The following is a 15,371-nucleotide window of genomic DNA, read 5'->3' as shown; positions in this document are numbered from 1 at the left end:
CTGTTTTTTGCCATATAAAAAAAACGGGGTAGTTTTTTAGGACAGAGTAGCCAGTATTTAATCAGAATTTCACTTTTGAGTTGTGGGCAGGGCTGTTGGCGACTAAGAGCTCTCTGTTTACATGCTCTCTGCTAGCTTACAGTCCCTCACACCCCCAACCCAACTTTACTGGTGCAACAAAAATGGCGAGCAAGAGAACCAGATTCCAGATTACAGTCCAGACAAGGAAGACAAAGACGTACACGGATCTATTTGTCTGTAATTGGATGCATAGAAGTAGAGCATGGAGCTTGTAACCTGCCCAGCATATTTACAAATACAATCTTAATCAAATGGCACTTTTTTGGCAGCTCCTGATTTAAAACTCAGAAATGCAGTTCTAATGTTAATTTTATTTATTTATCTCATCAGACATTGGAAAAAATGAATGTTAAAGACGACAAAAAACACAATTTTGATTGGAGTGGGTCTTTAAGCATGAGAAGGGTCAGGCCCTTTTCATGAATAATACTGTATTATCTTGCTTTTGCAATACAGGTGCTTTGGATTTTGAGCACATGGAGGAGCAGGCAGAGGGGATCTTTGGTGGCAGGTAAAAATCTCAAAATAAAACAGTAGAAAAGTGTTTTTCTCCCTGTTGGAGTTTGAGTGTGTTATTTGCCTATGTTCAGTGAGCAAAACAACCCATTAGACCTGGATGATCATGGTGGTCGGACCTTCTTACGGGTCCTGCTGCACCTAACCATGCATGATTATCCTCCACTGGTGTCCAGAGCTTTGCATCTACTCTTCAGACACTTCAGTCAGAGGCAGGAAGTTCTGCAGGCTTTCAAGCAGGTAAAACAGCAAAACCCACATCCAGGTGTGTTTGACATCAAGCTGTGTTTGAAGACCTTTGTTTGAAAAGTAGGACTTGAAATGTGAAACTGAGCAGTTACGCTGAGCTCAGAGGATTTGAATTGCAGTAACATTCTCTGTTATTCGACGCTCTCAAGTTTGTTTCAGCCTCTTCTGTTCACCCAAATCCCTGTAACTCTGCGTTTACAGGTCCAGTTGTTGGTCACAAGCCAAGATGTGGAAAACTACAAACAAATAAAGTCTGATCTGGACCAACTGCGTTCCATCGTAGAGAAGTCTGAGCTGTGGGTGTACAAGAGGTTGGGACCAGACGAGGGCATGGATGGTGGGGATGCCCTCGCCTCTGAGCACAAGAAGGTGCATTGGGTTTTGATGTACAACATTTAAAACTGAGACAGCAAAGTCATTAATCTTGCTGACTCCTGCAGGGAGACTCGGGATCCACAGAGAAGGGAAAGAAAACAGAAAGCACCAGCAGTTACAACTACAGAGTGGTCAAAGAGGTATCAGTATTATTGCTACATTAAAATTTTGTTTATTAGCGCCAGACGTATTCATCTATCACCTATCTCTTGGGGTTTCTTCAAAGATCTTGTTGCGTCTCAGCAAGCTATGTGTCCAAGAAGGTCCGACAGGTCGGAAGAACAGGAAGCAGCAGCAGAGACTGCTCAGGAACATGGGAGCTCATGCTGTGGTTCTTGAGTTGTTACAGATCCCTTACGAAAAGGTAACGTAACCTGGACGTTAAATGTTTCTGGGTTGTATCAAATAAAAAGCTCTGACATCAGCTGTTGGTACTTTCAGGGAGAAGACTTGCGCATGCAGGATATCATGAAGCTGGCGCATCAGTTTCTGCAGAACTTCTGCGCAGGAAACCAGCAGAACCAAGCGCTGCTCCACAAACACATCAATCTTTTCCTCAATCCAGGGGTGAGCTGAGATCATCCATGACCTGCCTTATACCTTAGTCACAAATGCCCTTACGGGTGGATACGGGGTGTCTATGGGCGAAAAAATGCGCACAAAATTTTAAGATTGCAGGCCACACAATTTTTTTGGATTTATTCAAATTTGCCGTTTAAAAAGATTTATTTTGGGGAAGATCTAGATTTTTTTTTCAACTTGTTCCCAAAACAGGAAGAATTTCTGCAGTTATATGGTACTGGTTTAGTTTTGCGACTTCAGGCTTGGAGCAACGAACCGCATGCTGCTAAATCTGTTTGAAATCTGTTGCTTCCGAAAGTGGGAGTACGACGAATTTGTTTCAACTGAGGCACTCTGTCGAGTGGGAGAGGTGCTGCTCTCTACAAGATGCTCAAGCTAGTGGAACCTCACTGAACACCTGCTGCAGTGTTTTTTACAGCTTGTATTTAGTTGCACTTTGAATTCAGGTCAAGAGGGGTTAAACTAATAAAGTTTTTGTTAAATACATTCTGTTATTCTGTATTGTTTACAAAAGTAAAGAGAGGTAGAAAAAACAGAATAAAATCAAAAATAGAATTCTGTGTGAACAGACCTGAGATTTTATTTTTTGCCCATATTGCCCAGCCCTACCACTCGGTGACCCTGTAAAGCGAACATTTTCATTAACATTTTTTTCCAGGGACAGGTATTGGCGAACAAAACACAAGAGTAAGTTAAGGTAAAGTAGGTGAGACACAGACACGTTGGACAGATTTTTTTGTATTTTAACCCCCTAAACCCTATGGACCGCAAAAAAGAGCCTGTTAGAGCTGTTCAAGCACCCACTGTTTGCTCCTTGCTTGCAGCCTGGTTGTTAGTAAATTAGACAATCAGAGCCTTGGTTATGTAGTCATCCTTCTGGTCTCATCTGCACACCCCGTGCGTGCGGTCAGTAAGGAACCAGTAAGAACCACTAGAGTGTGGTGTGGGGGCACCGTACGCCATAAGTGCAGGCAACTTATACTTAAGGATAAATCTATTTACCACACACACACCAATGGTACGTTCCATTTTCATGACATCCCTTAAGGTGGCCATACAAAAGAACTGTGAGACACACCTGCGCTCCCCCGAACCGCCTGTTCAAATGCATGTCATTATGGTCTTTAAATAATTGAAAAAAATCCAGAGTTGTGACTGCAGCTCAATTTTTCTCCCGTTTGTTTGCTCTTGTAAAAGATCTTGGAAGCGGTCACAATGCAGCACATCTTCATGAACAACTTCCAGCTGTGCAGCGAGATCAATGACCGGGTGGTTCAGCATTTTGTCCACTGCATTGAAACCCATGGCCGTAACGTGCAGTACCTCAAGTTCTTGCAGACCATCGTCAAAGCAGAAAACAAGTTCATCAAGAAATGTCAAGACATTGTCATGGCAGAGGTTTCTTCTCAGTTTTTTTTCCTAAACATTCCAGTTGTGACCCAGTTTTCTCTTGACTTCATGTTATTCCTTTTATTTCCTGCAGCTGGTGAATGCTGGAGAAGATGTTCTTGTCTTCTACAACGATCGCGCTTCCTTCCAGACTCTGGTCCACATGATGCAGTCAGAGCGGGATCGAATGGACGAGAACAGCCCACTGATGTACCACATACACCTGGTGGAGCTTTTGGCCGTTTGCACTGAAGGCAAGAACGTCTACACAGAGATAAAATGCAACTCGCTGCTACCACTGGATGATATAGTGCGGATTGTTACCAATGAAGACTGCATCCCCGAGGTGAGGTCTCACCAACAACGACACAAAATATATCATTAAGAAATACTTTTAGCTTATTTTTACACCAAGCAACTCTACCAATAAACATCTATTATTCTAGCAAAACTTATTGTGCTTTGATTCACATCAACCCCACTCATCCATTGACTTCAATCCTCCTCTTCCAGGTGAAGATTGCCTACATCAACTTTCTAAACCACTGCTATGTAGACACTGAGGTGGAGATGAAGGAGATTTACACCTCCAACCACATGTGGAAACTCTTTGATAACTTCCTGGTTGACATCTGCAGAGTAAGAAGTCTTGAAGTTGCTTTAAAAAGAATGACTGCACTGAAGAAATCTTTGAGCTTTGGCGTCATTTGTGTTGCGTTCAGGTGTGCAATAATACCAGCGACCGTAAGCATTCAGACGTCATTCTGGAGCAGTACGTGACCGAGACAGTCATGAGCATCGTGACCACCTTCTTCAGCTCCCCTTTCTCCGACCAGAGCACCAGCCTGCAGGTAAACATGTGTGACAGTCCAGGTGCTGAGGGACACTTCTGTCCCACACACACTAAAACGTGTTGACCGAAAATAGAATTCACCAAAGATTTGCCATTCAGCTATTATAGTTTGGAAAATAAATTTAACTTCATCACGATTTCATTTCTTTTATCCAATTCTCAATCTTCTTCACAATTCTTTTTTGTCATTTTGTACAAAAATATCATAATGCAAATATGGGTTATTAGCTTAGAGTCAGTGAACAAGCGTGATTTATTTAAAGGCACTTTACACAGAAAAATAATTGCTAAATGCTCACCGATGCAGATTACAACCACAAATGTTTTACATTTTTTTCCTGAAAATGCACTTCTTCTCTCATTCCATTCAGACCTTTTCTTGATTATTTTCCTCTTCTGGTTAAAGTTAAATGTCCTTTAAAAATATGAAGACATTTTTATTAAAGAACTTCAAATCTCTTTTGAAGCCTCTTAACCTATGTGTTACATAACATGTTTAATGTAGACTAGAATAGGATAGAATAGAATGCTTTGTTGTTATCATGCAAGAAGCACAACAAAGTTTAAGGTGGCCATCATGTCAAGGGGCATTCTGGATCATGATAATAAAATACAATATATAAGCAGCGCAAACGCAGTATAAATATGTGTATTTGTACAAATGTCATGGTGTTCAAAATGCTTCACTTAGAAGCTTGATTGTCAGTTGTCACAAGAACAGGCAGACGGCTGTTTGCTGGGTTTGCTGGGAGATGTAGTGTGTTTAGAACTCTGGGGACGGCTCCCCCCGGTGACCAGAGGGGGAGACAAAGTTCTGTCTTCTGACATCAGTGCATAATAACTGTTTTTGAGTCTGGCTTTGTGGGATCTATATCTTCTTCTTCATGGCAATTTTAACAAGTCATGGCCATGACATTGTATAATAATTTTATCTTAGGTAAGAGTTTACGTCATGCTGCCAACATATACCATAGTTTCAGAAACATCAAGTATTTTATTGGGGTATTTACATTTGTTCCTGTTTACTTTCACCAAGCAAGACTTTTGTCTACATTGGTCATGTTTTCTCCTGTGGCCTCCACTGCCAAGTTTTCCAAGTGTTGCAGCTTTCTCCTGCATAGAGGGTTTTTGAGGGGTTTAACCAAAACATGTTCACATAATCTATTTACAATGTTTATCCTGGGATTTCACAGATAATATCGGAATAAAGCAGGCATTTGGTTTTTAGTTTGAAATATAAATGCCAAAGTACTAAATTTAAGCTTGGCAAACATTTGTGTGTTCAGTGTCGGTGTGAGCTGAAAGACAGAAATATTGTATATTTAAAATCCTTATTTGATCATTTTTCCAATATAGAGCCTCCCTTGTACGGATCCTCTTATTCCAAACAGTAGAGCAGCAATTTACATATGCCTGAAGATGTTAGGCCCCGCCTCAGTCTGTTTTAAAGGCCTATTTTTGGCGAGTGCCATGTTTTTCTGACGATGGAGACATACATTAAGAAAATAAGCTTAAAATTGCATATCAGATTTTTTTATTTATTTAAATTATCGTGAATCAGAGGAAGATGCCAAAATGTCTTGGAAAAAGCTTGTAGCTTTGATGTAGAGCTACAGTTGGCAGGCCACAAGCTCCCTGCTCTGCCCAGTTCTGATGCATCCAATTGTAGACAAATAGATCCTTGTGCATCTTCATCTTCCTCATCCGAGCTGGGATCTGGCTCAAACTGCAAATGTTGGATGCCATGGAGATGACACAAGACACTTCTAATGGTGCTGAGTTAAAGCCTCTGCTCACCTTTTTTGTCTGTTTCAGACCAGGCAGCCGGTCTTTGTGCAGCTGTTACAAGGGGTTTACAGAGTCTATCACTGCCAGTGGTTGATCCCGACTCAGAAGGGCTTTGTTGAGAGTTGCATTAAGGTGCTGTCTGATGTCGGTAAGATGAACATCTTTCCTCAACACGCAGACTGACTTCATATTTGCTTGCTTTAGGCGACAATAATGAAAATGTGTGTCTCCACCAGCCAAAAGCAGAACCATAGCCATCCCTGTCGACTTGGACAACCAGGTCAACAATCTGTTTGTAAAATCGAACAGCCTTGTGCAGAAGACTGCAATGAGCTGGAGGCTGTCTGTTCGCAATGCCGCCCGCAGAGACTCTGTAGTGACTTCTTCACCCAACTACAGGAACATCATCGAGAGGCTGCAGGTACAAATTTACATTCTTGGATGTGCACATGAAAGTTCATTTTTTCAAACATTACAGATATTCCTCTGTCTTGAATCAAGGACATTGTGTCAGCACTGGAAGACAGGTTGCATCCCCTGGTCCAAGCCGAGTTGTCTGTTCTGGTGGATGTGTTGCATCGGCCCGAGCTGCTTTTCCCTGAAAACACTGAACCGCGCAAGAAGTGTGAGAGCGGAGGCTTCATATGCAAGTAAGATATGCAGAGCTATTTACAGTTTACTCCTCACTGGAAAGGAGATTGAAGACTTTCTGTGTATTTTCAGGCTGATCAAACACACCAAGCAGCTGCTGGAAGAAAATGAGGAAAAGTTGTGCATTAAAGTTCTGCAAACTCTTCGAGAGATGATGACCAAAGACAGAGGTTACGGCGATAAGGTAAGACAAACATAGGCTAATTCTGTTATGAGTCTGTGAAAACACAGTCACTGTTCATGGGCATTTTTTTACTGAATGTTTATTGCACTGATCATTTTTCCTACATTTATTTTTCTTTTTTATTTGATGTTAATGTGTTAGAATTATTTTTGTAAATAAGTTTTAACAATCACTAAAAATGTATAGTTTTTTTCCCCTCAAATAATTTAATCCAATCATAGATTTTACAGGATGTTTTAGATATAGTTCATGTGAAATTTTCAATAATTTGTTTAGATTTCAGCTAAAAGATTCATTTAAAATGATCTACTCTGGATCACTGCCATGATACTGAATCAAAATGACTTCCATTTATCATTTTATTTGATCAAATGATAATTTATTTTCAAAAATATGCGTGTTTAAAAAACTACCTGAAAAAACTGTTGATAATAACTGAGAAAAACTAAACTGTCTTCAATAATTATTCATTTATTAGGAACTATCTACCGGTACACGCATTTGATTGCATGAAATATTATAAGTAATCACTTAAATCTGTTTATATATTTGATTAGACAAAAATCTTTGTGTAAAGATCAATTAATTATTGGTTAATAATTTTTTTACCAGCCCCAATCTACCATGTGACATAACCAATAGGTGTGCTTTCAGTACGTTGCATGTAAGCCATGCAGTTACCACACATGTTTATGTAATCAAGCACATGCACAGACTCCTGCAGCAGGTTGTTCGTTTGATCCCATCTGCTGTCAATATAACAGACTTCATTCATTTCTCTGCAAAATAATTTTAAAGGGCCTATATCATGCTTGTCTTAATCCTTTCAAAGTAATCTATATCCAAATTTATGATAATATATTACATTTGGGACACTTAATAATGATTTTTTGAAGGGCATTTAGTTATTTTCACAGTTCGTTTTCCTTTCCAGAAGTAAGAGGACTTGGGTATTTTTTCTTCTTCTATTGAAGTACTTCTATGTTGACAAAGCAGGTGGTTGGGGCCATCCCTTCAGTAGACTGGTCTTGATGTACTCTTAGTTTGAGCTGTCAGGGAAAAATTAAAAGTGGTTTTTACCTTCTGACACACATCTACTCTGAACCTGAGGAGCTGCTACCAACAACCTGCCCCATTTCTTTTTATGGGACTTTTCGCACCATATTGAAATTTTATTTCTTGGCATTGATGCAAATGAGACTAACGACTAAAGTCGACCCTGCTAAAGCAATCCTGACGCCTATTTTGACACTCGATAAAAGAGATTTTTATTGGGTTTTTCTTTTAATAAAAAGTAAATCGGAAACAAAAACACAGGTTAAAAAGGTTTTTTTCCCCACTGAAAGCAACTTTCAGTTCAAACAAAAAAGACTGACTCCTATACTGTAGGAATTTACACTGTCTTAAGTTTAAACAAGATTGTAACTTTGTTTGACATTTTCACAACTTTGGCATCTGCATTTTAAGTTATTTTAGTAGGTGCCTACCTTCAAGTTCAGCTTCTTCCTCATTATCTCCTCCCTGACTAACCAAACTGAGGGTTCTCTGACCACTGTCTACTGGGGGTGAGACACGACAAAGGACTAATTTGTTGGAAGTATATGTTTATATGTACATAACATACGATGCGTTACTAACATGTGATGCTGTAAGTGTATCCCCAGCTTTACTTCTCATCTTTCTTTGTTGAAATCTAATCCCTTAAACCCTCTGTTCTCTTTCAGCACAGGGCCTTTGATGATGAGATGGATATTCCTAAGGTTGTCTCTCTTTTTCTCTTATTCTTGCTCGTATTCCCCTAAGCTCCTGTCTGCTATGCGTAGTTTTTCTGTGTCTGTGTCGTAGTCGCTGCGATGGCAGCAAACAGGCGCAGTCTAATTCTGTCTCAAACACCTGCTACTTAATGTCTGCGGTAAAAACAGAGCAGATCTGCAGCGAGTACTACTACAACTGACAAAGTTGAGACTGAGGCATTGTGGGTATTAGGTGCAATGGCTGGATGCATGCTGCTTTATAGAGGTGGGGATTCCAGGTGTTGAGGTGAGTCACGGCGTAGCTGGGCTAAGTTCTAGAGCTGCATTTGTGCCTGATTAGTGTTCTCATGTTCAACATGAATCATAGAAATGCTTTTTGAGACATCTTTAACATGCATATTAAAACACGATTAATAACATAACAAGATCATGTAAATAATATCATTATTTTATATATATTATATCAATGCATAAAAGCAGCTCTGAAACTTAAAAGAAGCCTCTTTGTTCAGATCATTTACATTTTTATAGATCCATTTTTATTTGTTTTGTTTAACAATTTGCATGCTCGTAGCTTTATAGTACTTGGTATGGATCAGTCTGTAGTGATTAAAAGGGAGTTTTTTTAAGATGCTTTAGAAATGACTTAGGAATATTTGCTAGTATCCGTGTTTGAGCTCTCACACACATATATACTGCCCACATCTACATTATTTTTCCCACATTAGTACAAAACTGATGCTCAATAAAAGATGTAACGAGCCCATTGCAGCATTTTTAATTGAGGAAGAAAAAACTCTGTGATAAATCTGTCCATCAGGAGATTCTGGGATCAGCTTTGCTTTTTTGGAGTTTGTTGACGTTCTTCCTGTGTTGCTGAGATGAAAACACAGTGCAGGTGTGTGTTTTGGTGCAGACAGAGGTGATGCACCAAAGAGAACTGGACCTGACACAGTTCACACTGAGTCTGTAGTTGAAGTGATGCCCACAAACATGAGAAGCACCGTTTTCACACGGCTCATCCTGTGCGAATAAAGTTTATGTTAAACCGTTTTAAGAGAAATTTGACCAAAATGGAGACTTATGCTATGTCCGAATTCCCACCCTAATCCCTACTAAACAACTATATAGTGCGGGGCTATCTAGTGCCCTGGATTTTAAAAGCAATTCGGACGCTATGCTCGCTACTCGCTACTTTTTTTTTTTTAAACGGCGAATTTGACGCCATCAATTTCACAAAGTTAAAATCTCATCGATATGAGTGTTTTACGAAGATCATTTATGAATACAGTGTGTTTTGATGATGAAAAAGTTGATGGTTTGTTTATAAAAAATATACATTTAAATGCACCCTGGTTTTTCACAGAGACTTTTAGGAAATTTCCATGTCACTCAGCTTTGGAATTAGTGATTCGGGCAGCTACAATTTAGCGAATGCACTATATAGTGCACTATGCAGTGAGTAGAGAAGGAATTCATACACAGCAGTCTTTAAAAAGATCAAACCAAAATGTTTTTGAAAATGCTGCTCCCATTTCCCAGTAAAAATACTCTGATTTAGTGTGGATGACTTGTTTCATTTTTTTTTTATTTTGGCAAAAAAAAAAAAAAAAAAAAAGAACACAACAAACAGCAAGGCAGTTCCTTTTGCATAAGCTTTAGTATAATGGATGAAAAACCTTTACTTTATTCAGTTTGTCATAATTCACTATTTATGAAATGTTTCATTAAAATGTGACATTTTAATGAACTAATTAAAGCCACAAAAAATAGTTACGACATTTATTTAATAAAAAACAATCACATAGAATATGATGTTTTCTGTCATGAATGAGGATAAAAAAGAATTTTAAAAAATAGCCACACATGTACTCACATTAAAAATTGAAAGCAAAGTCACCCAAATATATTTTCAGATGAATTAATGTAAACATCTGGATTATAATCCATATCTCTGCACTTATATAAATCTGTTATTCAAATAACCAAAAAAAATCGAAGCATAAGAATAAATATTTGTTCTTATATGTTGATTTAAAATTAGGTAAAATAAAAACAGCTGTGTGAAAACAAAAATATCTTGAACACTGCTTGCTTTGAATCAATTTGACAGTATGACAGTAAAAAATATATGGCCTTGTTTAGTGTAAATGATAAGAGGAGTCCACGTTTTGACAAATTGGCATGACAGAAAAATCTAAATGTGTGTGAATGACTCAAAACAACAGGAAAGGTTAAAAAGTGACAGAAGACACGTCCTCTGTTTATGGTTTTACTGGCCTAAAGCAGGGTGTTTCCCCTGTGCTTTCCTGATCCACCAATGGGAGGCGCTGTTGCCGCGTGCGTGTGCTGTCCATGAGTGAGCATTAATGAATGTGAGGAGCTGTGGCAGTCATTGAAGCAGTGTCCTAGTTTTACTTGCCTGTGAGCTGCACGATTCCTGGGCCCCTGCCAACACTGAGCTTGGTTACATAAGAAGAAGCCTGTTTTTTTTCCTGGAACTCAGCCGCGCTACTGGTGTGTGACCTTCAACGGTAATTGCCTATAAAAGTGTGGAAGAGGTGTTTACCCCGTCGTCATAGATGCACATGCATGTGTGTGCACACCTGTGGCTGTAAATGCACAGACGGGTGTTGAAGGGGGCAATTGCACAAGCTTGTTTTGCCAAGTGTGAGATAAAAAAACAAAAAAAAAAAACAGCTGTAGTTTTAACAGATGAATGGAGGCCTTCTCCTCTCGTATTTGTATCCATTTTTTTGTCCCGCCTTGCTCTTCCTTTTTGCCCCCATTAAATCATTTCCCAAAAATGCTCTCAGCAGTCCCCACTTCCACTCGCACGGACGCAAACTCACGCCCACTCTGTAGACCTGATGAAGTTGGTTGTGATTCTCTCCCTGGGTTGGGCTGGAAATTGGGTTTTGCCTTTTGGGTTGATCGAGCACAGCATGAAGGGGAAAGCAGAAGTTATGAGTCACCTGACTTTTTTCACATAAAACCAGGATTGCAGGATATAAATCAGTCTGTCAAGAGAAACGGGAATAGAAATATAGTGGGAGGTCTATTTCTGACATCCATGATTATTGGTTAGTTTGTTGCTCTTGAACTGAGTTGTGCAAGGGTCAAAGCATTCATAGGTCTTCTTAAACTTTTCGATGTTTTCACAAAGAAAGCATATTTGACCTCTTTGTCCTCCAAAAGAGTAAATGACCTCAATACAAGTATAAGATCTGTTTTTTTCTTGCGCGTTTTATCTCTACATCTGTGTGACGTAAACGTGCTTTTACTTCTTTGATCAGGCCAAAGCTCACCTTACAGGTCTGCTACAGAAAGTGGGTCATCTCAAGCGAAAATGACAGAAAGTACAGTACTTTTTTTCATTTTTTTAATCTGCTGTCAGTACATTTTATCTCCTTCACGTTTGCGTTTCTAACATGACTCAGTTTTATAGGTCATAGAAAAAAGAGACGTATTTATTTATATACTTTCAGAAGAATCGAGGTGGAGGGAACTATGTGTATGTGTGCGCGCACGCGTATTTATCTGTAGTGAAGTGTGAGGTGTAAGACACATCAGGGGTTTGCCCTGGGGAGATTCCAGTTTGGTAAAAAATTACTGTAGGCAGTGAGGATGTGGCCGCTGTGAGAGGTTACTCTGTGGTGTCTGTGGTCACGGCTGGGCTGATTGGTTATGCACGTGTGCTCTGATCAGCACACTGCTTTGTGGTCAGTTGTGGTTACAGTGAGATACTGTCTGAAGACTTGCAATCCTGTGACTGAACTTGGCCCAAACACATCCTCTGCAGCTGGATCAAATGTTTTAAGCCATCAGAAGTGAACAGTAAATTTAGATGAGAAAAAAATGTATGTTACACCACAGTGTAGAGCTAAAAGGGCTTTCAGATTGTTTCCCTGTAAAGAAGAAATTGAAAATCTTTCCTGTCGATCAACAATAAGAAAAAAAATCTAATGTTTGAGCTCAGTTTAAACCTAGAAAAACTTCAGAAATCATAGATAGAGCTAATTATGGATTGATAGTCATTTAAAGTCCCACTCCAATAATCTTTTGACCTATTTATAAAACCGTTCCCAGTGATCCTTTAATTATGGTTATGCCATTTTTATCCAAAAAAAAAAAAAAACGATCTTACTTTCATAGTTCTCCAGAGCAGCAGGAGTTTATCAGAAATTGACTAATGAGTTGTGGCGGGACCGTTGGTGCAGTGTGAGCATGCCTTCATTTCCCATCATATCCATGTTTACACGCTCTCCCTCTAGCATACAGCTTCTCATATCCCCAACCTAACATTACTGGTGCAACAAAAATGGTGGACAATATTGGAGCTATCCAGCCGTTCAGCTTTAAACCAGATGCCAGCTCAGACGAGGAAAACCAAGACGTACAAGAATCTGTTTGTCTGCAAGTGGATGCATCTGAATGGAGCAGAACAGAAAGCTTGATGGCTGCCAATTGTAGTATGTATTTAACAGCTACAAGCTATTTCAAATGCCATTTTTTCATCTGCTCCCGATTTACAACGATCTGAATGGAGAAGTACTCAGAAATGCAAATTGAAACTTTATTTTCTTTAAATGCCCCCTATCATGAGAAAACTACGGTGGCCTTGAAGTGCAAATCACAGATCAACAGATCATTCAATGCAAAGACATGTTAAAGATGACAACAACAATTAAAAAAGCAACACAAATAATAAAAAAAAACTGCATAACATTTTCAAAAAAAAAAAAAATTGCAGAACTGTGTAAAAGAAAAAAATTTTGGAAAACAAAAGTAATTTCTAGAAAACAAACTGAAATGTTAGAAATACGAAACAGAAAAGGTATGTGACGTCACTGATTGGATGATGATATCCAGTATTCATTCGTAAGAAGTAACTTTCAGTTCAAATGATGGACAAATGTCATCATTCAATCAGCGATGTCCCACACCTTTTACAGGTACATTGTTTTTGTGTTGAGTGATTTGCACTTCTAGGCTGAAAAAGGCTTCGAGAACATGTTAAAATCACCAAAAACCCGATTTTCATTGGCGTGGGTCTTGAAGCACACCAGCACAGATCAACATAAGACCAATACATCCCCTTTCACTTAAGTCAGATAGCTATTGCTGAAGGTCAGGGTTAAAACCTCTGAAAGGCATTGTGAGACAGGTTTTTATAAACTTTTCAAAAGCTGCGGAAATGGAAAGTTTTTGAGAACATGTGAGGGTAAGTGGGCTTCGTCCTTGAAAAAACGTAATTACTAAGTTTACTTAAATGCCACATACCAGAAAAATAGAACGTTCTGGAAAAAATACTCTCTAAATGTGTTTCAGCCAGCAACAACTCCTGCCCAGAATTGTGAAAACATGATCTTTCTCATGCAAGATAATGCATTGTTCTTTAGTAGGATGTTTTTTTAGCTTTTTTTCTAGCGGTGTTTTAAGTTTTGTGGAATTTAAAAGTTGATACAAATAGAACAACTTACTTCTGTAGGAAATGTGTAATTAGGTTAAAAAGCGCGTAAATCCATATCCTGGGCTTTATACCCAGGTCAATAAAAATGCTTTTGTGCTCATGTGTACTGAAATTCGGTATATCCAAAAGACGCAGTTTGGCTCAGGTGTTTTGTGTATGCAACACAGTAGCCCATTGCTGCTAAATCTGACGTATTGTTTTCATGTTTTTTGGCTTTTGACACATTTAGGCCATGAAATATTGGTTCAAATGTGGATAAACTTATAAAATAAGTGTCATTGAGTTGTAAATTAAATGCTGAGAGAGTTATTTATGTTCATATTTTGTCCCAAATCCAAATGAAACCTGACAATCATTAATAGACCTAAGTTGTCCAATGAAACCTGTAGAAGTGAAACACCAAGAAACCAAACCCAACATTTGGGCAAATTCTTTGTAGGATTTACCAAAGATAACATCTCAGAAGTTGTCATTTTCTTCCTTAGCGCCTTACCTGTCTGCACTTAGTGACTGGTATATCTGATCATGCAAATAATATTGATTTCTGTTGCCTTTTCATTCATTTAAAGTCAGACCTTTCTGTGGATCTTGTTTGAGTGGACATAAAACTTTTACTATAACTGTCCTTTATTGGCTCTAGTGTTTTGCATCATTGTGTGAATGTTTGTGTGTCTGTCATGGCTGGGTCTTCAAGTAATCTAGTAAAGTGTTATAAAAGTATATGCCATTCGGTAAATGGTAGGAAAGTTATGTAGTCAAAATTAAAAAAGCAAACTATTGAAAAATAGATACAAACACACATATATCCTCATATATGTATATACAGTATTTAAGGAATAAAATGTGTTCCCTCTTGCTCACCTTTCCTGTTTTTCTGCAGCTCTGTGGGCTTCTAGTAACAGATGGCAGCTCTAATCAGCTCTGTGTCACTGGTTTAGTGGCCTGATTTCTTTTGGAGTGATTATGTAACTCTAACCCAATCACCCTTGCTTCCCCTCCCCGCTCATGTCCCGTCCATTGTGTCCTTTTACATAAGAATAATGTGGAACCGCAGCTTTTCTTTTTTTAGTCTGATCTTTGCTCAAGGAGCACTGTACACGCCGCACAGTTCGTACCTGTGCAGCCTGGTGCTAAAATATATAAATATATTGAAAGCAAAGTCACCCAAACTCACCAAAGTCATTTTTATATATAAATATAAAAATATATAAATGGTGTAAGAAAAAAGTTGCATTCTGGTAAATTCCTTTGTCTTTGTCTGATACTGATATTGTGTGCGAACACATGAAACCATTCACAGCAGTGATGCATGGTTTCAACCTGAACTGTTGCACCAGAAATGACTTTTTACACTAAAGGCAAATGATGCTGCTTCGACCAATTATATAACTGCAAAAAGAGATCATAAAAAACTCTAGAAAGTAGTAAAATAATCTGTCTATGCAGCAACAAATTTTTAGTTTACAAGAAATCTTA

The 15,371-nt window shown here is 38.7% G+C and overlaps 1 protein-coding gene across 5 annotated transcripts in view; it reads left to right on the top strand.

The window, feature by feature from the left end:
• Positions 1-15,371, top strand: part of LOC101167700 (inositol 1,4,5-trisphosphate receptor type 1) — an 82,846-nt gene that overhangs the window by 31,095 nt on the left and 36,380 nt on the right. For 3 of the 5 annotated variants that reach the window (XR_002290296.2, XM_020703474.2, XM_011475427.3), the window contains exons 25-39: positions 538-592; positions 672-837; positions 1,048-1,215; positions 1,287-1,361; positions 1,448-1,585; positions 1,663-1,788; positions 3,001-3,201; positions 3,287-3,538; positions 3,706-3,831; positions 3,915-4,043; positions 5,861-5,981; positions 6,070-6,254; positions 6,335-6,483; positions 6,557-6,668; positions 8,393-8,428. Coding sequence is in view for 4 of the 5 variants with exons in the window: in XM_020703474.2 (XP_020559133.1) it covers positions 538-592; positions 672-837; positions 1,048-1,215; positions 1,287-1,361; positions 1,448-1,585; positions 1,663-1,788; positions 3,001-3,201; positions 3,287-3,538; positions 3,706-3,831; positions 3,915-4,043; positions 5,861-5,981; positions 6,070-6,254; positions 6,335-6,483; positions 6,557-6,668; positions 8,393-8,428 (2,039 nt within the window). In the remaining variant the exon portion in view is untranslated. The remainder of the gene's footprint in view (positions 1-537; positions 593-671; positions 838-1,047; positions 1,216-1,286; positions 1,362-1,447; positions 1,586-1,662; positions 1,789-3,000; positions 3,202-3,286; positions 3,539-3,705; positions 3,832-3,914; positions 4,044-5,860; positions 5,982-6,069; positions 6,255-6,334; positions 6,484-6,556; positions 6,669-8,392; positions 8,429-15,371) is intronic. The other 2 variants (XM_020703475.2, XM_020703473.2) reach the window with 1 other exon arrangement.

This window comes from Oryzias latipes, chromosome 5 (genome assembly GCF_002234675.1).
Source record: "Oryzias latipes chromosome 5, ASM223467v1".
In the NCBI taxonomy this organism is placed as follows: domain Eukaryota; kingdom Metazoa; phylum Chordata; class Actinopteri; order Beloniformes; family Adrianichthyidae; genus Oryzias; species Oryzias latipes.
The sequence above is the reverse complement of the archived record's forward strand: the minus strand, read 5'-3'. Positions and strand labels throughout refer to the sequence as shown.